This window comes from Portunus trituberculatus, chromosome 41 (genome assembly GCF_017591435.1).
Source record: "Portunus trituberculatus isolate SZX2019 chromosome 41, ASM1759143v1, whole genome shotgun sequence".
In the NCBI taxonomy this organism is placed as follows: Eukaryota; Metazoa; Arthropoda; class Malacostraca; order Decapoda; family Portunidae; genus Portunus; species Portunus trituberculatus.
This window is the reverse complement of record NC_059295.1, coordinates 20,723,441-20,747,841: the sequence shown is the minus strand read 5'-3', so window position 1 is coordinate 20,747,841 and position 24,401 is coordinate 20,723,441. Positions and strand designations below refer to the sequence as shown.

At 37.9% G+C, this 24,401-nt stretch overlaps 2 protein-coding genes across 2 annotated transcripts in view; both read right to left on the bottom strand.

Moving 5' to 3' along the window:
• Window positions 1-24,401, bottom strand: part of LOC123516611 — a 51,971-nt gene that overhangs the window by 13,651 nt on the left and 13,919 nt on the right. The gene's annotated exons all lie outside the window — the stretch shown is intronic.
• The window catches only part of LOC123516610 (piggyBac transposable element-derived protein 4-like), a 71,910-nt gene continuing 52,332 nt past the window's right edge, over window positions 4,824-24,401 (bottom strand). The window contains exon 3 of the mRNA XM_045276166.1: window positions 4,824-6,926. Coding sequence (XP_045132101.1) covers window positions 5,158-6,921 — 1,764 coding nt within the window. The 5' untranslated portion in view covers window positions 6,922-6,926 and the 3' untranslated portion in view covers window positions 4,824-5,157. The remainder of the gene's footprint in view (window positions 6,927-24,401) is intronic.

The window sequence follows — 24,401 nt, the reverse complement described above, 5'->3', positions numbered from 1 at the left end:
AAATTTCAACATAACCAAGGAGTTAACCCTTAACTGCCCAATTTATCATTAGATTTTTTTTCTCACTCTCTCTCTTTGTATGGACACATGTTATAACTCTATGGTGAGTTTTGTCAGAACTGACCTTTATCTTAGAGGATACATATAGCCGATGAATTTCTCCAGTTGGGCGTGATTAAGGAAATCTCAAGGATACAGTGGCATGTCTGGTTCAAAAGCAAATGTAAAAAAATGTGTTTTTAGTTATTTATTTCAAGTGAATTACAAATTTTTCATGGAAATCTAGATATCCTTTTGTAAAATTATGAAAATGCATACACAAACATTGTAATGGTTATTTAAAATTGTATGTAAAAAAAAATACATGTAAATAATTTCATGTAACTGCTCTTTCCTTTCTGTTTAATTATTACATTCGTCATACTGAATTTTCAATACAAAGTATATAAACAGATCTTCACCTTTCAAGAAAAAAATCATCTTTTTTTTATTTTACCATATTAGGCAGTGTGGAAATCAACAGAGCAGTTGTTGCGATTGTTGATGCAGAGGTTCACTTTGTACTTGATGCAAACTATGTTTGTTTTTCTAGTGCAATCATGTTTCTTGCACTGTCTTCTTGGCTCCTCTACCTTTGGCAAATGACCAACACTGTCAAGCCTTACTGGTATTTCAGGTGTGGTTTGTTATGGCTTTTCCACTTTTTTCCTCATTGGAGAAACTTCTGCAGGGGATGGCCTCCCTCGTTTGAGGCCACCTAGAGGCTTACCAGACCTTATCAGTGCAAGTGCTACTCTTAGTTTGAATGTTGCTACAGTAAAACTAAATTGTACTGACCCGTAGGGTGTTGTTTGCCATGCTGCCAGATTTCCAACCAATACATTCAGCCTATACTACTCATGGTTCTTTAATCACAGTATTATCAACAAACGGCATTCTGAGAATATTCTGACTATTTCATTAAATAGCAGATGATACAAATAAGTGTTATGTACCAAGTCAAATGAAGGTATTTCATGGACATGTATGACAATGTGGTATGTCAGGACAGGCAACGTTGCCAGTCGACCTGAGACGGGATTTCCCCTGGGGGAAGGGGGAGGAATCAGGCCACCACGCAGGTGCAAATCGACTCACTTCTCATCTGGTCGCCACTATGGAACATACACTGACACATCCTCGCCTGTGTGTTGTACAGCCAAACAAAGAAGTTTGTCTACAGAATTAATGAATAAAGCTTGCAAGGACAACTTTTACCAATAAATCAAGCAAGGAAGAGGACAGCAGATGCAGCTAGTATATCTGAAGGCACAGTGAAAAGGATTTGTCCCAGTGCAAACAAGATATACACCACACTGCATCACAACCTTATCAGCATTTCTTTTCCCCACTCATTATATTACACTGGGTATCTCGAGAGGACATAATAGTAAATATTTGGTAAATTATCAGCCTCAATTTCATTTTTATAACCAGCACTTTAACTATATTTAGTTTACCTATGGCATCTTCATGTCTTGTCCATCACTTATATTCTTTTTTAGCGAAGTCATGCATTAGAATAAATAAAGAACAGTTATTCCGTTTTCCTTGAAGTAATGAGAGATATGACAGCATCGCACAGATTATAGGCCTAGCCCTATGGGTCAGTACAATTTAGTTTTACTATAATTGTGAAATCACTGATCTTGGCAGCTGCAAGTTATTTGCATCTGCTCTATAAAGCATCCAACTGTTGACAAGCAACATGTCCACCATGTGGAATATAAGCCTGTGGTAGTATCTTTTAGATTTTATGTTGTTTCTGTAGAGAGATATAAGGCAATCTACAAGGTCTACACCCACAATGCACTTATTGTATTTTTGGATGATAACAGGACATGATACATCTATTCTCTGTTTGGCCTATGAATCATATCTTTGTACAGTGTTTACAAGATTAGCCATTGCAAATATTGATACAATATTCATTACTTTGTTATCAAGCCATTTCACATTTGTTACCTCATGGCCTGTGTTTGAAGTCATCATTTCTTCATAAGAGCCTCTTCCCTTTTTCATCAAATGCTTATCACCATGTCTGGTTTTAATGCCTGGCAAGTGTGGGACATGCACTGTGCCACAACACCAAATTCTCTACCTGCAAGGTGCTGAAGCAAAGGTAAAGAGGTAAACCCATTGTCAAAATAGAGATTGTGATTTTTGTGAGAAGGAATATTCTGAGCCAAATGCAAAACTACATTTGAACTTGCTTTGAGATCCGGTACATCAGGGTTTTGGACCGGTTAAATTTTTCCTGTATATCGTATAAAATTATAAATCATGCCAAATTTATCTGCTAGGACAAAGAATTTATAGCAACATTTGTGTGGCTTACTTGCAACATACTGCTTCATGCTATTAGTTCCTTTGAAAGGTACCATTTGTTCATCTATGCACAAGTCTTGTGTCATAGGAATTCTCTGGAATTTTGATCCATTGGCCTAACCTTGAAGAGCTTATCTGTGTTGTTGTTAGGATTTCTGTCTAAAGTTGAGTTGTCCACCAAGTGTAATTTAGACTTTATTTCCACCCATCGGTTGCAACTCATCACCTCTGAAGCCATGTCCCTGAGAGTTCCTAGCTGGGTAGACCAATGCATACTGACATTTGGCAGTTTATTTATCGAAAAGTAAATACACAGACCAAGCCATTGCTCTAGTTCATCCAATGTAATGTTTAGCGGCTTATTTGAATTTTGCTGTACTGAATACAGAATGGTTTTGCAACAATATCATGGAGTAGATTTTCTGTAAGGAATTCCCTAACATATTCAACTGGATGAAGCAAATCATCATTGAAAACAAGATCAGGGCCAAGAAAAGTCATGATTTTCAGTAGACTAACAAGGATTCCCATGCACCCATATCAGTGTAGCTCCTCTAGAAGTTGCTCTGGAAACCCTAGAACTATTGGAGCTTTCCTCTCCAAAAAAAAAAAGAGGGAGGGTGGTCATGTAATTGTCAGTCCTTTTGCAGGTCTGAGAGAGTTAGTCAAAAATAGGGATAAATGCCTGGAAACCTCCCTCTTAAAAGAAGTCAAGTCATAAGAAGTTGGAAGTACATATGCAGGTAGGGAGTTCCAGAGTTTATTACAGAAAGGTGTATTTACCTAGTTGTACTGTACAGGGTTCGAGTGGGGCTCATAGTGTCCTGTCTCCATATCTACATTTATCTCATTTTTCTGTAAAGGTATGCACACTATGTGCTGTAACAACTTCATTATCCAATGCATTCCATTTTTCCACCATTCTGTGTGGAAAACTGTATTTTCCAATATCCTTCACACTGCCTCATCCTGATCTTTTCATGTCCTCCTGTCCTTCCATCTTTTTTTGTCAACAGCACCAGGTCTTCTTTGTCTATCTTTTTAATATCATTTACAATCTTATACATTGTTATTAGGTCCCCACGTTCTCTTCTATCTTGTAAGGTTGGCAGTCCCATTTCCTTCACTCGTTCTTCATATGTGAGGTCCTTTAATTCCAGCACCATCTTTGTAGCAATCTTCTGTATCCTTTCCAATTTTCTTATATCCTTTTTAGAGCTCGGAGACCATACCACTGGATTTGAATTCAGCACCCTCAAATTAGTCTAAAACTGTTCTTAAATTCCTTGCCAGATCATTTTTTTTTTTTTTTTTTTTGTATACCAATATATTGGTGACATAACTCTGGTTGAGAAATGCTGTCATCTGCCCCTTCTTGCTGGCCTTCCACATGACAGGGAGATATTCCTTAATCATTCCTTTCAAAGCATGGGGGTTCTCTGAATGATAAATAAGCACTGAACATAAGAACGTAAGACCATAAGAAAAGAGGGAAGCTGCAAGAGGACGCCAGGCCTATACAAGGCAGTCCCAGTGTGCTTAATCTATCTAATTCCATCTATCTTCCCCATCCATAAATTCATCTAACCTTCTTTTAAAGCCCTGATTACATGCTCACTGAAACCGTTCCATTCATCAACCACTCTGTTTGAAAACCAGTTTCTTCCCATTTCTTTCCTAAACCTGAATTTTTCATGTTTAAACCCATTATTTCTGGTTCTGTCCCCGCTACTGATCCTAAGAACTACATTCATGTCCCCTTTGTTAAAACCCTTATACCACTAAATACTTCTATCAGGTCTCCTCTTAACCTACGTGTCTCTTCATAGGGAATATCTCTCATTCCCTGTATCTTTTTAGTCATCCTCCTTTGCACTGACTCCAACAGAACTATGTCCTTCCTGTAACAAGGGGACCAGAATTGTACCGCATAGTCAAGAAGTGGCCTGACCAGCACAAAGTATAATCTTAGTATCACTTCAGGACTCCTGCTTTTAACACTTCAAAAAAATGAAACCTAATACGTACTCTATTCGCCTTATTTCTGGCCTCAATACATTGCTTCCTTGAACTGAGATCAGAGCTACCTATGACTCCTAAATCCTTCTCATACTTGGAACTTTCTAGTGCCACGTTATCTATTACGTACCTATCGCTTGGATTAACTTTACCCACTCTCAGCACCCTGCACTTGTTAATTATGAACTGCATTAGCCATCTATCTGTCCATTCTTTCATCCTATCCAAGTCAGCCAGCAAAGCCTTGGCATCCGAATCGGGCCTAATTAAATTAACCACATCATGTACCATATATGGTACACAGGTGTTTGTCTCAACCAGCATCATGCGCCATAAATGGTACACACCCTTAATTTTAGAAAAAATTAAAAAACACCTGTGTTACACTATTTAAGCTTACTTTATGTGTTATAAGTATAGGATAATAATACATATAGTGTACTTAAAGCATATGTATTGAAATCATTGATAAAAGGCAGCCATTATGCCTATAAATTTCCATATTGAATAAAGACCTGAAAATTATAACAAAATGAAAAAAGTACAGTACAGTATCTTTTATATAAATATATGAAACCTTTTATATGAAAACATTTCTACCTTATACAGTTGGATTATATTTTGAGCCATTATGCCCATAAATTTCCATATGAACTAAAGAACAAAAAATAAAAAAATAAAAAATGCAAAAAATATAAATAAAAACTTTTATATGAAAACATTTTCAACCTTTTACAATTGGATTACTTTTGGCAGTTGCATGTGTACACTTCAGTAGCTGGAATGCCTCAGATTGAAGCACGACACACAAAGATGTGGTTTATCTTCGCAAGTGTTGCAAAAAGTGACCACTCTGCGAGCTTTTGATCGAGCGGCTTTAGATCCCTCTGCATTGGCAATTAGATCATAACAAGATCGACATCTCTTCCTCACCTTACTTTTTGGTCCATCTGCTTCTATGAGTTCATGACCAATGCACTTCCCCGAAATAAGAGATCTATCTGGTCCTGGACTCAGCTTCTTAGAGATGCCACTGATGAGAGACATTACAACACTTTCCTTGAATTCCAAAATTGACATTTGTTTTCGTCTCTGCAGACAAAATTTGTTATAAATAACCCAAGCATTCACAACTGATGTTCCTAACAGTAATTCAATAGCAAGCTTTCTGTACCATTTGCTACTCTTTCTGAGAACTGAATTGTAACAAGTCATTTGGTCAGACTTGTCAACTCCAATTTTAGCAACATTATAATCAATGATGCTTGGAGGTTTCATCACCTCCTCTCCCTTTCGATTTTTTTTACCAGTTGGTGCAAGTTGTGCATCATGTTCTGGGCAGGTAGATAATGTGTAAACATCTCTTTTATCTTTCCAATGACAAACTTTTACTCCTTTTGAATTCATTTTTCCAATCACATCACCTTTCTTCAGTTTTGCTGCCATGACATCTTGAGGTAACAATTTCCTGTTCTTACGTACAGTCCCACAGTAGTAAGTTTTTTCTTGGAGCAATTTTTCAGCTAATGGTACAGAGGTATAGAAATTATCTGCATATATAATTGCACCCTTTTTGAGAAGAGGCTTTGTCAGTTTGAGGACCATAGACTCTGAATGGTTATGCTCAGGTTCATTCGATAAGTTGCCAGTGTAAACCTGCAAATCCCATGTATATCCATTTACAGTGCAAATCTTGTATAATTTGATACCATATTTATGTGATTTGCCAGGAATATACTGTCTGAAATAGATTCTTCCTCTGAATGGAACCAATGACTCATCCACTACTAGTTTCTCCCCAGGAGAATATACTGATTTGAAGTTATTCCTCAACATTTCAAGGATAGGTTCAATTTTGTGTAATCTTCTGTGTTTGTCAAAAGTTTCATTGTCATTGAAATGTAACATTCGCAAGAGCAGGAAAAATCTATTTCTTGAAATATTCTTTCTAACAAAATCATAGGCATAAATCTGTTTCTTTGACCAATAGCATTCCATTGATGGCATGTTGACAATTCCCATACTGATTATGATGCCAAAGAACTTGCTCATCTCATCCTTATTTGTTGGACGCCACTCTGATAGAAGTGATTTTCTAGTCACTGTTTGACTTTGAAGAACTTGATTTGCATATCTATTTGTTTCATCAACAATATGAGACATTACATCTTCTGTTACAAACAATTTATAGACATCAAATGGAGAAGCCGTTCCATCTGTTTCAGAAGGTATAGGTTGTACTGCCAGATGTTCGTTCCCTGTGAAGGAGAATAATCTTGTTGTAGCCCTTGTAGGATTCCATGAATCGACTATGTCATTGTCATCTTCTGAGCTGCTATCATCACCTGAACCTTCGTCATCTCCAGGATCGTCATCACAACCACTTTCTGAATCACTTGGGGCATAGGATGAAGAATCACTATGTGTTTCAGAAGAAAAATCAGCATTATCTCCCGAATCATTTTCAGCTGCGACATCATCTGGATCATCACTGTGAGATCCTCGGTGCTTTCCATAAAATGAAGTGGTTTCCATGGGGTCTGAAAAAAAAAACACACATGATTTAGTATAGAACAAACACTACATGTAGAAAAAAAAAATAAATGCATGACAAACAGCAAAAGAAATTTATAAATATAATGAGTGCATAACAGCTTCAACATGACAGCTATAATGAATGCATGGCAGCTTCAACAAAAATATAGTGAATGCATGACAAATAGCAAAAGAAATTGACAAAAAAACATACAGTGTTTCTGGTCAAATGTGGTACATGATGCAGGAAGTAATAACAAGATTAATCATCCACATCATGTACCACCACTGGTACATAGGGGATCGTGAACCATATATGGCGCACGATGCACAAAATGATTAAGGTTTTCAATGTCTACATCGTGTACCACATATGTAACACGGATTTTATCACACCAGATGCTTGTACTTACATGAACAGATTGACACACAAACTTTCGCCTTGCTGGCTCACTGGTGACTGACGCAATAACCGTTAGAAGAGGATGTGGTACTGGCAGAGTTGCCAATTGCAGAGATGCGGTCAATGTGTTAATCTAGCTATCTTTGTTTCGTCCGCAAATTTACTGATATCACTATTGATTCCACTATCCAAGTCGTTGATATATATTAGAAATAATAATGGCCCCAAATCTGAGCCCTGTGGCACCCCACTAACTACTTCTCCCCACTTGGAATTCGATCCATTAATTACTACCCTTTGTCGCCTGTCTCCTAACCATGCTTTAATCCAGCCTAATATTCTACCCTCTATACAGTGTGCTTTAACCTTTTTTAAGAGCCTCTGGTGAGGTGCTTAAAAAAAGGTTAAAGCACACAATATAGAGAGTAGAATATTATGCTCATGCCATGAGGATAACCTCGACTCCGTGGCATTGAGTGATAGTGAATTAGTACACTCGACCCTCGAAACAACTGACAAATGCGTGCACGACCCTGTCCGTAGATTGCAAAAGTCCGTTCTTTGCAAAAGTATGTAAAAAAAACTGTATAAAATGTACGTAAAATACTGTGCAATCATTAAGAAATCATTCAAGCAGTATTACAAAGCATTAAGTACAACAAATAACCTGAAATAGATGACATGAGCAAGGTCAGTTTAATGAATATTAACGCTGTTGGTTGAAAACGCACGGATTGAAGATAAAACATGGCGGCCAACAGCTGATGACGCGACCGACCAACCACCTACCGGACAATAATTTGCCGGGAACGGACAATAGCGCGTATTTTAATATTCGTCTATAGATTAAACCGGACTCCAGAATTTGTCCGTAGTTTCCGAAATCTGTTGATGGGAGGTCCGTTGTTTCGAGGGTCGAGTGTAATGAAATAGTGGTATTTCATTAGTAATTCACAAGAGGTTGCTCTGACGTTAAAGAATCTTGGATCCAGCTCCCACTCTTCTCGTGCCTCATGTGCAGCATGCCAGCACTGAGTACAAACGGAATCTCTTCAATCTGCCTATAATTCACCAAGATGGCCCCAAAACGTCCTTCATCTTCTTTTGCATGTTGGGTTATTTTTGATAAATGGATTATTGATAAAGTGGTAAAGCTCAGAGGAAGATTGTGAGTGACTGTGGTGTGAGTGCTGAAAACAGTGACACAATGAGTGTTTTGTTATTTTCTCTTATTATTTTTTGCTTTTTCCTTTTACTTTAAATACACTTCTAGTATTTAGAATTGTAAATAATAAAAAAATGTTAATTTAGCCAAATAAATAGAGTATTTTGTACAAATTTTTTTGGACCACATCCCACATCCCCCCTATTATCTATTGTTTCTTATGAGAATTACACGTTTGTTTTATGTGAATATTGATACACCCGATGCTTCTTGGAACGCATCTACCACGTAAATCGAGAGTTACCTGTATATTATACCTTACATATTATACACTCATAAATCTATTTATAATCTATTGCGGCTTTATCAACTTGCTTACAATCATAGTGAAAGAGAATAAAGTACCTTGTCTCAACTTGTGTTTTCCTACCACTCAATACTTACAATCATTATATATTATAAAGGTAATCCTCGATATAGGATTGTAACTGGTTCCTGAAAATTCAATCGTGAAGTGAACGATCATAAGGGAGACATATTATTTTTCCCAAAAACATATCGCATAGATGTTACAGAAATGTCAAAAAATAATCATATTTGCCTGTAGAGACATAAAATGACAATTTTCACTGATAAAATCTTTTTTATAATTTTGTTTATACCAAATGCATATATTTTTCTAACAAGATTTCTAAGAAAGATAAATAGTGTTTATTTTACCACTTCATTAATACAAACCAATGCATAAGTATACAGAGAATCTATATGACAAAAAAAAAAAAAAAACTGCAAAAGGAAAAGCAATACTTATGAATTTTTCAATGTGAAAATGTTCTTGTAACATCAATAGAATCCAACATGTGTAAACATATAAAAAGAAATGTATACTGTTATGAAGATATTGTCCACAGGGTTACATGACAATTGTTGGTCATTCTACTTTGTATGGAAAAAAAAGGAAGTTGCTTTGCAGTTCAGGTTCTTGCATCTGCTTCTTCCCATTACCACTGAATAGCGGTTGTAGCCATCATTTCTGCCTCAGGAATGACTTTTGTGGCAGGGGAATGCCTTTTTTCTTCTTTTTTTTTTTATTAACATGCAATGGCAGGAGACGAAGAAAGACCCCTCCTTTTTGCAAAAGGGTTTTTCCTTCAAGAAGAAGTAATTTGAATATTTTGTGTGCAGTATGAATTGTAAGTGTTTGTGTGTAGTGTCACTGGTTCCCTGGCTAGTAGAACTCTTGCATAAAGTTTTCATCAATAGTGAGAAGACGCCAAGGTCCTGGGGTGGGGCCTGTACAGTAATACCTCAAGATACAATCGCCCCAACATACAATTTTTTTTTATATACGATAAAAAAATTTCATATAATTTACGCATTGAAATACGAAGATATCTTTAAGATACGAATAGCCATCGGTAGATGGTGCAGCGATCGCTCGGCTACCCTCATCCACCCGAACATTCAGCCCACGTTGTGTATCGTTGTTCATCCTTTATGCATGTATGTGTCTGTGCTCCTCGGCAGTGTGTATTTTTCCTTAAGTTTTGTGAACTCAAGACCCCATGATCATGAGTCCCACAAGTAAAACTTTGGCGAGAAACACACAAAATAGCCTGTATTCACATACTGATTACACTTAGAAATTCAATAAACAAGTGAGTACAAATGGTGTTCTGCCCACAAGCAACTCTTCCTCTTTGCAATGCAAAAAAAACATAAGTCTCTAGATGTCATGGTTACCAAAATATCACAGGTTGAATGAGGTAATATCATTGGTTTACGTGGCCTCGCGTCCAATCGGGTTCAGCGGCCTTGGCTAAAGCGATAGAAAATGGGCCCCTTGTATCCTCTCTCTCTCTCTCTCTCTCATGTTCTGATACCACTCTCATTCAAAAGTTGTCTCCCCATAACATGGCGAGAGACTCAAGGTATAGAAGTAAGGTACGTGGGAGAGGTGGCAGAATCAGACACAGTGAAATCACTGTTGCTCCCACCATCCATCGTTGGTGACACAGTGATGTAGAGCATATGTTTACTCCTGATAAGTGTTGCCAGCTCACAAGCAAAGAAAATAGGAAGAAAATAGTCAAAATATAGCCGTAAAAACCCTAAACATCTATCGACGTGCCCCGAGTCTTGCGTGATGAATATCTATCGATGTGCCCCGAGTTTTGCAGGTTAAGTTGTTATTTTGGGCAATATAGTTAATTTATATCATGCATACAATAAACATTGTATTTATCTTATATCAAATCTACAATTGGTTGGAATTTAAAGCATGTTAATTTTTTTTGGAGGTAAATTCATATCACAAGAACAAATAAATTTTATTTTCATTAATTTCTATGGGAAAAATTTATTTGATATACAACGATCGTCACAGAACGAATTAAATTCGTATGTCAAAGTACCACTGTACTACCATTGCCTCAGGTCTCCTGTGTGTTTGTGTCCTGCTGGCCCAGCTCTTGCATGTGGTGGGGATAAACAGTAGCAAGAAAAAGTGTGGGAGGTTCCCCAGTGGAATCATTGTCTCATACACCTGTGACAATGTTCTTGGTACCACTGTACTACCATTGCCTCAGGTCTCCTGTGTGGTGGGGATAAACAGTAGCAAGAAAAAGTGTGGGAAGTTCCCCAGTAGATTCATTGTCTCATACACCTGTGACAATGTTATTGGTCCCAAGCTGGAGGACTGGTCCACCACCACCCATGGCATCAGTCTGGTGGTGTTCTGGTATGCACACAAGCCAACATATATCTAACCATCTCTAACATGTAGATGGTGGCAAGGGAGACACTGATGTCTCCAAGAGTTGTGGAAATGAACTGGTGGACATCCTTTATCATTTGAACGGCCACAGGAACCTCCTCCTTTTTTCACTGTCCACACTAGTGTAAGTTCCCGCTGCCTGTCCTCTGCTGGATGAGATATTGAAAGGGAAATACTTAGTAAAGTTACATCTTAAAAATAATTTCAAGTGTTCTTTGGGCATGGAAGAAGTTGAATTGAGGGGACACTAATATAAATTATTTTTACTGATCATGGCTGCAAAATGTAAAAAAAATAAGCATATGAGCACTAGTCAAAGCAGACATGTGTAGTATGTGTGTATTTGTGTTCTTGTGTGTATTTACCTAGTTGTAGTTTTACAGGGCCTGGGCTTTATGCTCGTCTCCATATCTACACTTATCCAATCTTACTTTAAAAGTATGCACACTTGTTGCAGACACTACTTCTTCATTTAAACTGTTCCACGTCTCAATACATCTCTGCGGGAAACTATATTTTTTAATATCTCTCAGACATCTTCCTTTTCTCAGCTTTTTACTATGCGATCTTGTGCTTTGGATGTCATATTCTTCTCTCAGGATCAGTTTCTCATTATCCACTTGGTCCATTCCGTTGATCAATTTATAAACTTGTATCAGGTCTCCTCTCTCCCTTCTTTGTTCCAGGGTTGGTAGATCCATAGCCTTTAGTCTCTCCTCATATGTCATCCCTTCAAATTCTGGAACCATTCTTGTAGCTATTTTTTTGTAGCCTATCCAATTTCCTTATGTGTTTCTTTTTATGAGGGGTCCACACTACTCCTGCATATTCCAATCTGGGTCTTATTATAGTACTTATCAATTTCTTCATCATTTCTTTGTCCATGTAGTGAAATGCTACTCCAATATTCCTTAGCAAATTATACATCTCTAAAAATTCTATCAATATGGCTTACCGGTTGATTGTTTTCTTCCATCGTCACTCCTAAGTCCTTTTCCTTTTCTACTTTCTCCAGTTCTACTCCATCTCCCATCTTATAGATTCCCATGGGTCGTCTTTCACTTTTTCCCATTTCCATGACATGGCTTTTGTTCACATTGAATTCCATTTCCCACTTTTTACTCCATTCCCAGATCTTATTTAGGTCTTCTTGCAGTATTTCACAATCCTCTTTTTGCTTTATAACTCTGCACAGTTTCGTATCATCTGCAAACAGATTTATGTAGCTGTTCACTCCTTCTGGCATGTCGTTAATATAAATGAAGAAAAGTATTGGTGCCAATACTGATTTCTGCGGCACTACGCTTACTACTGCTCTCCACTTGGACTTCATATCTTTAACTACCATCCTTATTTCTCTCCCCCTCAAATAATTTTCTATCCATCTCAATGTGCTTTTTTTTTAAGCCACCCTTCTCATCTAACTTCCATAGTAATCTTGCATGTGGCACTTTGTCAAACACCTTTTTTAAATCCAAATAAATACAGTTAACCCATCCCTCTCTCTCTTGTACTCCATGAACTATTCTAGAATAGAAACTCAATAAATTAGTTACACACGACCGTCCTTTTCTAAAACCAAATTGGCTATTTGATATTAATTTGTTGTCTTCAAGGAACTCGATCCATTGTTTCTTTATTATTCTTTCACACATCTTGCTTATTACACTAGTTAGTGATACCGGTCTGTAATTTAAAGGTTCTTACTTCCTTCCACTCTTATATGTGGGAACCACCTCAGCTCTTTTCCATTCTACTGGTACTGTTCCATTTTCTACTGAGCATTTTATGATACTAGTTCTTTCCTACATTCTTTCAGTATTCTGCCTCCTCTTCATCCAGTTTCTTCATTAACTCATTTATTTCAAGCTTGGTTACTTTAATCTTTTTCATAGAGACTGTCTCTCTATTACCCTGTGGCCTTTGAAATTTGGATTTCTTAGTAAAGACCTCCTGGAATTTATTATTTAATAGTTCTGCCATACTTTTTGGGTCTTCCACCATCCCGATCTATCCTTTTAGCCTTTCTATTGTTTCTTTTTGCCTAATTTTTTCATTCATGAATCTGTAGAACAATTTCGGTTGCTCCTTACATTTTTCGTTTCGACAATGTCCTTTTGAAAGTTCTTTTCCTCTTCCTTCCTCACCTTAACATATTCATTTCTCGCTGCCTTGAAGTTTTCCTTATTTACTGGATTTCTATTTCTCCTCCACCTTTTCCATGCTCCATCTCTTTTCTCCTTTGCCCTAGCACACCTTGCATTAAACCAATCTCTCTTTCTTTCTTCTTTAGGTCTATATTTCGGGACATATTCTCTGACTCCTGTTTTGTATATCTACAAAAATAAGTTATACTTCTCTTGCATCGTCTCTGAGTTTTCCATCTCCTCCCAGTATACGTTTTTAAAATAGTTCTTGAGATTCTCAATATCAGCCTTTCTGTAATTTAATCGATCTCCTTTGTATGAATCGTCTCTATCTTCCTTTCCTGCTTCTATATCCATTTCTAATATTACAAGGTCACTCTTTCCCAATGGGCACTTATATCTTATATCATCATTCATTTGTATACCCCTTGTAAAAATTAGGTCCAATCTCGCCGGCTCGTCGTTTCCTCTGAATCTTGTGCATTCCTTTACTCTCTGGTCCATCATGTTGTCTATCATTAGGTTCAGGAATCTTTCTCCCCAGGCTTCTTCCCCCATACTACTTTCATAATTTTCCCAGTCCACTTCTTTACAGTTGAAATCTCCTACTAATATCACTTTTCTCCTTCCTTTAACAATTCTCGTTAGACTCCTTATTGTGTCATCTATCATGTCTTTATATTCTTGATTGGTGTATTTACCTAGTTGTAGTTTTACAGGGCCTGGGCTTTATGCTCGTGTGGCCCTGTCTCCATATCTACACTTATCCAATCTTACTTTAAAAGTATGCACACTTGTTGCAGACACTACTTCTTCATTTAAACTGTTCCACGTCTCAATACATCTTTGCGGGAAACTATATTTTTTAACATCTCTCAGACATCTTCCTTTTCTCAGCTTTTTACTATGCGATCTTGTGCTTCGAATGTCATATTCTTCTCTCAGGATCAGTTTCTCATTATCCACTTGGTCTATTCCGTTGATCAATTTATAAACTTGTGTGTGTGTGTGTGTGTGTGTGTGTGTGTGTGAAGGTCGTGTGATGATATATTCTTAACATATATGAGTATACTAACCTTGTCCAGGAGCTCCTTCTCCTGTGACATGACTGATTGAATGAAAAAGATTGCAGGCATGTGAAGCCTTGGTATGAGACTCATCCTCATCTCCAATCCCTGCCCCTGGATGAGACTCCTGGGACATCTGGGGTTCCATGTAGCCGGTACTCCTCTGTAAAATGTGTTGTAAATTTGTTAGTGTCAGGCACAGTAATATCAGTCATAAATCTGATAAATAAATTTAATAATGTAATGGTTTTAAGAAAAGAATTTAGTAATTATATGATCTTTGATTATCTGCCTATGTATCTTTATCTTCAAGATGAAATTACTCTCAAACTTATACTAAAACCTTACAAAAAGAATGCAAAGCTGATTATGAATGATATGAACATGATTGTAAGTGTGAAGCACTATTCATCCCATGAATTTATCTTGCTCGTTCTATAAATTATAAGAAATTTTACAATGAAACAATACACTTTACCTTGGGTTGTACACCTGATGATGTGGGACTGTAGGAAGTTGAAGAACTCCTTGATCCAGGTGTCCCTCTACGTGAGTTCCCCCCCCATTCCTTGGCTAGACTTGGTCTGCACCAACAGACCAGTTATATGAATCCGGTGCTCATGTTGGTAGTCCATGTCTACAGGGTCAAGACTGGAAACAAAGAAAATGACATTTTATAACCACACAGCTAATGTTTCTGCTCTGCACACAATTTATAATACTAGAAAGGCAAAATTTGCATCACTATGCATTAAATTTCACAGCCAAATAATCATGATATACATATATATATATATATATATATATATATATATATATATATATATATATATATATATATATATATATCAGGTGCTGGATCATTGTCAGTAGTTACCTTCCACATTCAGACTCTCACCTTTGTCCTCCCACACCTTCACCTTACGGTTCCTGTCTCTGCAGAGGCACATCTTACTGTACAGGAACTCGTGGTTGGAAACGTGACTACACTAAACAATAAACCGGTCACTAATTGTAGTGTTGTTATACCTTTATTGACTTATTATTATGTTTATCGTGATATCAATGTCCAAGATTCTATTTGGAATTGTGATTGAGATCCCTGTGTAGCTGCGGTGGCGAGTGGACGTGTTGTGTGTGCGCCCCGTTTTTGGCTGTGTTTTTTATAGTTAGCGAGTGGTGTTTATGCTTGGTGTCTGTGTGTGGTGCTTTTGAGTGTTAGTGAAGTGAAAGTGTGTACTGCAAGTGTTAGATTAGAGTGAAACAGTGGTTAGAATCAGTGTTTGTGAGTTAAAAGTATTTTGGTAGAGCGAGGAGACTAGGCTTGTAACTGTCAAGTTGACCTTGAAAGAGGATTAGTTGACCTCACTTAGGCCCCCCACCACCGTGGTTCCCCACCCGCCGTCACCAAGTATTTTTATTTGTTTGTGAGTTAACAGATTGTAAATTAGTATGGCGGTAGCTACTGAGGTATATCAGAGTGTGATTGAGTGCGTGAAAGAGAGTGTTGAGATGGGATTGGGAGAGTTTGTTGTGTGTGAGATGTGTGGGCATGACAGGAAGGTCGTTGACTTTTCTGAGTGTATGGTGTGTAGGCTCAAGAGCGAGAATTTAGTTCTTTCTCTTGAGCACCGAGAATTGCGAGAGGAAATCAGAAAGCTAAGTGAGGGGAAAAGTGCGAACGAAGTTCTCATCTTTGAGTTGAAGGAGGAGGTTAAGAGGCTTGGGAGGCAGTGGAAAAAATTAGGCAGGAGATCAGTGTTAGGCCGAAGGTTGGACCTTCTGAGGGCGACAGGGTGGCTTGGCCCTCTGTCGGGAAGAGCAGAGTGGGGAAGAGGGAGCAGGCGAGCCAGACTGGGAAAGATAGTAGTCAGGATGGGCAGAGATGGCAGGTTGCGAGGGAAGGAAAGCGGAGGCAGTTAGGGAGGATAGGACTAAACCTGTTGAGTGTGAAAATAGGTTCGGTTTGTTGGAGGGGAGAGGAGAGTGAGAGTGGAGTGAATGAAGTGGTTGTGGTGAGTGAAAGGAGAAAGAAGGGGGTAGAGGAGAGGAGGAGGATGGTTGTGCCTAGCACACCTCAGGTGTGTGTGGGTGACTCTCAGGTTAGGTATTTAGATAGCACTTTCTGTGGGAAAGACAGGGATAGGAGGACGAACGTGTGTATGCCTGGTGCAGGTGTGAAGGCAGTGAGTGAGGAGGTGCAGAAGAGGGTTGGGGGGATGGAGAGGGAGGGTGTAGTAGTTTTGCACGTAGGTGGGAACGATGTCAAAGCAGGTGGGTCGGAGGAGTTAGTGGCAAGATTTCGGGAAATGTTAGGCAAGATAAGGGAGAGTGGTAGGAGGTGTGTAGTGTCAGGAATCTTGCCTCGTGTGTATGTTAGCAGGAATGGTTGTCTAGAGCCATTGGTGTGAATGATCGGGTAAAAGGGATGTGTAAGGATGTGGGTGTCAGCTTTGTGGATGTATGGGATAGGTTCTATGGGCGAAGGGATTTGTATGCTAGGGATGGTGTGCATCTGAGTAGGAAGGGTGTGGATGTGCTGAGTGGATGTCTGGAGGGGAGTTGGGATGGAGTGTAGGGGGTGAGGTAGCAAATGCATTCCAGAAGAAAGATGCTAGACATAAATTAGATAGGATAAACAGAGATAGTGAAAAGATTAGGAAAGATTTCCAGGTGCAAATAGGAGAGAATAAGATTAGGATTCCAAATAAGGAGACAGCATCTAGGAAGGTAGCAGGACTTAAATGTTTTTATGTAAATGCCAGGAGTCTTAGGAACAAGAAGGACGAGTTATCTAGTTATATAGTTGAGGAGGACTTAGATGTTGTATGTGTCACAGAGGCATGGGTAAATGAGGAAAAGTTTAGGAAAATAGGAAAGAATATGAAGTAGATGGATACATTATGTATTTACACCAGAGAATTGGTAGGATAGGTGGAGGAGTAGTTATTTATGTAAAAAATCCTTCATTTCCAGTCAGGTTAATGGTATTAAGGTAGATAACAGAGTAGAGTCCTTATGGCTGGATGTTAGAGTAAACAAAAGTAAGGTTATTAGAGTAGGAGCTTTTATAGACCACCTAACCAGTCAGCAGATGTAGACAACCTTATGGTAGATGAGATAAATAGGGGTGTACTAGTCAGACAATTATCTTAGGGATTTTAATCTTAAGTCAGTAAACTGGGAGAGGATGGTAGGAGATGCTAGTGAAAATAAGTTTATGGAAAGTTTTCAGGATAACTATTTAGTGCAGATGGTAGATAAACCTACTAGGGGGAGGAAGGTTTTAGACATAGTACTAACAAATATTGAGCATTGTTTAAAGGAAGTTGAGGTAGGAGAGACTTTAGCAAACAGTGACCATCATATAATTAGATTTATCATTAATTCCAGTAGGGATAATATAGTGAATAAGACTAGAGTCCCAAACTATCAGAAAGGCAATTATGGTAGGTTACGTCAGTTATTAGGAGAGGTAAACTGGGAAGATAGTTTTGGAAATAAAACTGCACAGGAGATGTGGGATATTTTTAAGGTTGTAGTAAAGGGTATAGTGATGCAGTGTATCCCTTACAAAGATATAAGGCAGAGAAACAGGAAGCCATTATGGTGGACTCATGAGATAGGTAGCCAGATCAGAGAGAAGAAGAGGGCATACAGAGAGTTGCAGAAAAGTGGGAAGATGTAGATTTGATTAGGTACAGACAGGTCAGGGATGATTTGAGTAAGGTTATAAAAAAAGTAAAAGGCAGGCAGAGATAAAACTAGCTAGAGCTGGGAGTAAAGATCCCAAAAATTATATAGTTATTACAAGGTCAGTGATAAAAGAAATAAGGATAGGATTGGACCACTCAGAAAAGATGGTGTAGTAGTGGATCAAAATGAAGACATAGTAGAATTATTGAATGAACAATTTTCTTCAGTATTTACTAGGAAAGAATAGGAAATCCTGTTACAAACAGTGCGACGAGTAGTTTAAGAGCTTTAGAAAATATTGATATAAAACCGGGAATTATTAGGAAATTTATTCTTGAACTAGACGATAGGAAAGCTAGTGGTCCTGATGAGCTACATGCCAGAGTACTTAGGGAGGGTGTAGACAGTATTTCTGAAGCACTTAAGTTAATCTTTGAAAGATCACTTAGGTTTGCTGAGATACCTCAGGACTGGAAGTTAGCTAATGTTACTCCAATATTTAAAAAGGTAGGAAGGATGATGCGAATAATTATAGACCGATCAGTTTAACTAGTATAGTATGTAAGATACTAGAGAAAATCATTAAGGGTAGTATTTGGGAGCATTTAAATGAGAATAGATTAATTAGAGATACCCAACATGGCTTTAGATCAGGGAGGTCCTGTCTTACAAATTTGCTCGATATCTTAGAATATATTACCAAGGAGTTAGATGATGGAAATAGCATAGATGTTATATATCTAGATTTTAGCAAGGCGTTTGATAAGGTACCGCATAGGAGGCTAGTGTACAAATTGAGACTACATGGGATAGGGGGTAGGTTAGTTGATTGGATTAGTGAATGGCTTTCTGATAGGAAACAGAGAGTAGTATTAAATGATTCATATTTATTATATTTATATACTCATATAAAATTTTAGCAATAAATTACCTGGTTGAGGATCCATGAGGCCATAAGGAGGATCTTCTGCGGCTGCACGAACGTGCGTCCAAACCCTCAGACGTTTACTGGCACACTGGCCTTGAGAAACGCGGGAGAAGGCAACTCGGCCGGCAGTGCAGACAATGAAGAGTGACCAAAAAGTCCTCATCGGCATATAGCTTCCCACAGTTGAAATTGTGCTATTTATGACCGTAGATTTAAAAGAGGACAATTTTGTCCTTTTAGGAAATAAAGGGTTAACCCTTTACTTCCTGGATATATTTTTTATCCTTGAAACTCCATTTCAGCTTTCATAAAATATTGTTTTAGGGATGTTTAATAACCATGCGAAGAATTTCCATGCATTTATTAGAAATAAGTGATTTACATTAACAGGACAAAATTGTCTCCTTAGGCACACAAGAACTCTTTTGGAATCTTTCATTAATTCCAAATTCTCATTATGCTACATATGCATCATAAAAAATAACAAAATTTCCTCTTGGTTTTTAAGGCATTATTTTTGGCAAAATAAAGAAAATCACATTCCGAACAAAAAATGGTTTCATACCTCTTTTAGACTATTTAGTGTGAAAATCTAGAAAGCAGTTTCTCTTTGATTCACAGCAGAGATGAACCTCACATTTCATGCAAGACATTGACACCTTTCCTTTGCATCCAGGCATTTTACATGTTCCCCTTTTTGGAGACATGACAGGAAAGTGGCCAATCATATCTTGTCTTATATCTTTCTCAGGAATTGGCTTGGTGGCTTTACCAGTTTTCTTTTTAGCAGTGTATGCTGATTCTATTACATTATTTGACCCTTCCTCTTTTTGCCCTTACTTTTCCTCCTAGAATAAGAGAATCTGCAATTTTCAGTTTGAATTCACAAAGGGACATTTCCTTTCTCTTGGGTATTTCCAGATGTCTAGCTTCTCGTTTATAGAGAAGCCAGGAATTGATCACTGTCATGTCAATCATGTGGAATATTAGGCGTTGGTAGTATTTTTTTGACCTAAATGACATCCTGTAATAAGCCATCAACTGATCATGCAAGTCAACCCCACCCATGTGTGTGTTGTAATCTTTGACTATGAATGGTCTAGGTACTTCTATAATTTGCTTCATCTTTCTGTCAAACCGTTGGCAATTGTCAAAAGGAAATGATGTGGCAAATGTGGACACAAGGTGAACTGCCTTATTGTCATACCACTTTACAGCTGTTATTTTACTATTTTCACATTTTGCTTCCCATTCATCATAAGAGCCACGCCCATGACTCTGCAATTGCTTATCTGACTTGAATGTCAAATTTGGCAATCGTTTATGCTGGACAGTCCCACTGCACCAGATGCCACGGGAAGCCAGATGATCTAGGAGGGGAACTGATGTGAACCAATTATCAAAATATAGCTTGTGGTTCTTGTATGGTGGTATGCACTCAGCAAGGTGTAGTACTGCATTTGAACTAGGGTTCAAATCTGGAACATTTACATTACTTACAGGCTGTATCTTACCAGTGTAGGGAATGAAATCATATACCATCCCGTATGATCAGCTAGAATAAAAATTTTGTACCCTCGTTTGTGTGGTTTCATTGGAATATACTGTTTCATAGACGAATTTCCTTTGAAAGGAACCATCTGTTCGTCTATGCACAGATATTCAGTCATGGGTATTTCTTTGAACTTTGCCCTCAGGTGATCAAGTAGAGGTCGCACTTTCGAGAGCTTGTCCTGTGGGTCCAATTGAGAATTATCTACTAAGTGAAACTTCATCTTTATCTCCTCCCACCTGTCCCTGCTCATAACTGAACTCACATTTTCATTTCCTACAGAAAAACTTGACCAGTGCAGTCTTGTATTGGGTATTTTACTGATAGACATATACAAGCATAAGCCCAACCATTGCTCAAGTTCTGATCTGCACATATCTAAGGGTTTATTTGGATTTTGCTGAACTGCATAAAAATTGGACTGTTCTACAATCATATCCAAGACATTGTCAGTGAAGAACCTCCGAAATATGTCTATAGGTAAAGAGATGCCCTCCTCCTCATCGTTATTGGTGACATCATAGATAGGTATTGTAGGTGCTTCATGTCTGTTATGAACATGTTCCCAGTACAACCTGGAAGTACTTTTTCTCTGGGATTTTACTCTGAGTTGAGCTTGTGGAGGAGAGATTACATCCAAGCTTTCGATTTCTAAAACAACCTGTCTTGTATCATCAGAAGCATCATCGCCATCAGACGACTCTTCTGAAATACAAAATCATTATTCGTCATAGAAAGCCTTCATTGAAATCATGCATTTGTATTTAACAGGAAATTTATGACTTGGCATAATTAGCATATTATGAGAAGTAACTTAGGTCCTAGGAACTAATGTGAACACAACGTACCTGCCTCGGAAGCGTGTGGAGAGTAAACTTCAGTCACTTCATCGACGGCATATTCTTCTATTTCTTCCGTGTCACTTGAACACAGCTGTGGTACAAAGTAGCCTCTTCCATGGTTCTGACCGTAGAAACTTGCTGTGGGTAAGCCTGATGTGCCTAAAAGGAGTAAATGTAGTTTTCGTCATTACTTGGGCTAGGCTATATGTGCAGTAAAAAGGCTATAAGGTATGCTACACATGTAATAAGTCATATTCACTTGGTAATAATTACCAAAATATGTATAGTAGATGGACACTGCAAGTAAACATGAAACAGTAGATAGAAAACTAGGCTGCAGATCATTTAGTTTGGAAATACTTAGTGAATGGATTTTATTTTTGCATGTGTTCAAGTGCCTAATAGGACAATTTCGTCCGCTTTATTCATGGCACTGTAACAACTTCTCTATAAGATCAAGTACTGTTATATTACTATTAAATGGGGCAATGTCTGAGTGGAAGGAAGTGGTTAGTGGGGTACCCCAAGGATCAGTGCTAGGACCTCTTCTTTTCTTGGTGTACATTAACGATTTAGATATAGGAATTAGTAGCAAAGTATCAAAGTTTGCAGATGATACTAAGATAGCATGTGCAGTACAGGGTGAAAAGGACAATTACAGAATACAACGAGACCTGGACAGGCTGATAGCATGGGCAGACAGGTGGCAGATGGAGTTTAATTCTAAAAAGTGTCAGGTTATGCATTTAGGTAAAGACAACACAAACTTTAACTATGAGATGGAGGGATGTTGGCTAGAGGCAGATTGTAGAGGAATTCGCTGCAGGACTTAGCCCTGTTAATGGGCCAAATATTTAGAATTAGTATATTATGTATTGTGTACTTGTAAGTGTATCTTTAAGTACTGATGACGAGGTCGCTGTGCGACTGATACAGGATAACCTAGATGGGCCCTGGTGGCCCTTTGTTATCCTATTATTTATGTTATGTTATGTTATGTTATCGTGTTATTGTTGTGGGAGGTTCATTATGTTATCATTCCATAATCATTTGGCTTTCGATCAGTTATCATGCTATCATATGGATTTTTGTACATTTTTTGAGCAGCTACAAATACGATGATCATGTAAAAAAAATAATGAATGCCACACGACAATCGCAGAAACATACACCAATGATGATACGATAGGTTTAAAATGGTTTTCTTCAATGATGAATTGCGAAAAAATATGGGGTGCACTATTTTCTCACGATTAATCAGAAAAAAGGCACAACTATCATGACATGCCCTAGACTGTCACTTGATGTTTCATGAATTCAAAATTTTTTTTAAATAATGTCACAAAATAGATTTTAAATATTTTCAGCTAGTCATGCTTATTCACAATGTGGTTGCCTCACATCATGCTGTGTGGGATGCAGCCTATACACAATTCGATTTTTTTTTTTTTTATGTACTGGCCTATAGCGCCTGTAGTTAACTTAAAGAGTATTGGAAACGCTGTCAGGCTTCCACCCATTAGTGGCGCAAACAACTTTATTTATAGTGGTATCCATATCAGAGCCCATATCACCACCCAAGCACATCTTTGCTGTATCCACCTAGAACCTGGATATCATGGTGACACGCAGGTAAATTTAAACCACTCAACAAATGGCAAAGTAATAAGGTGATACTTGATGGTATTCGAACCTATGGATGTCTGTTCGATCCCACACTCACCACCTTATCCAATATGCCATCGTCTCCTCTCCCAGAACATCACCATTTTCTTTATAGGGAAAAAACAAAGTCTGCAATCTCTGGTATAGCAACAAGGAGTTGGCAAGACTGATTAAGAGTCACATGACTGAAGTCAAAGTGTAGTGTCAATATGTATATGAAAGAAGCAGCAAGTCATGTAATGGTGAATGACATGAGGCAGGAAGAGACAAAGACATCACTGGATTATACAGGATGGACTAGCCCAAGGGAAAGTATAACATTATATCCCAAGATAGGAGACTACGGAGACATTTTTTTTTAATTACTTCAAAATGTTTACAAAATAATCTGATGATCTGCTCGAATTGATTAAAAAAGACAGTGCTACAGGAAGACCCAAATTGAAGAATTCCATTTCTCCTGAAGAAAAACTTGTTGTAATCATAAGGTGAGTCCTTTTATTATTGCATATATATATATATATATATATATATATATATATATATATATATATATATATATATATATATATATACAAAACTATTATTTAATATTAAATTTTGCAATATCAAATCCTTTCTCCCATCAAAGTAACTACTCATCTGTTACTGAAAAGCCACCTAGCTAACCTAACTCAATATCCTCTGAGTTTGCAAATGACACAGAGATAGCAGCTCCCGGAGAAAGCGTTGGTGGGGGTGACAAATGTCATAGTCTGACAACTGTATCTCCTCCCAACAATGTTCATATATATACAGTAAGTCCTCGTTATACGGTACATATGCGTTCCTGAAAACCTTACTGCAAATTGAAATTACCGTATACCGAACCCATTATAACATATAGTAATAGTGAATGCATTCCAGCATGTCAAAAGTCACCCCTACAGAAATGAAAATACATGAAAATAATCATAAAAAAAAGTAAACTACTGTGCAAAAGAAATAAACAAAATGTTTTTATTTACCTTTCACTCGCCATGTATTCTACCAGATGATGTCCCTCCCGAGGCTAAGGGACAGTAGGGATTTCAGCCCTTACTCATCTTCCGCTGAGTGGGCAGACGAGGATAGGATAATGTCGTCTGCACTGTCAGAAGCAGATGTGGAAGGGCCAGCTGTAGCAGGGTCGGCAGGTTTCTTTGGTCTGAAGAAAGAGGATATGGAGGAAGATCCAGCTGTAGAACCATTGGCAGCGGA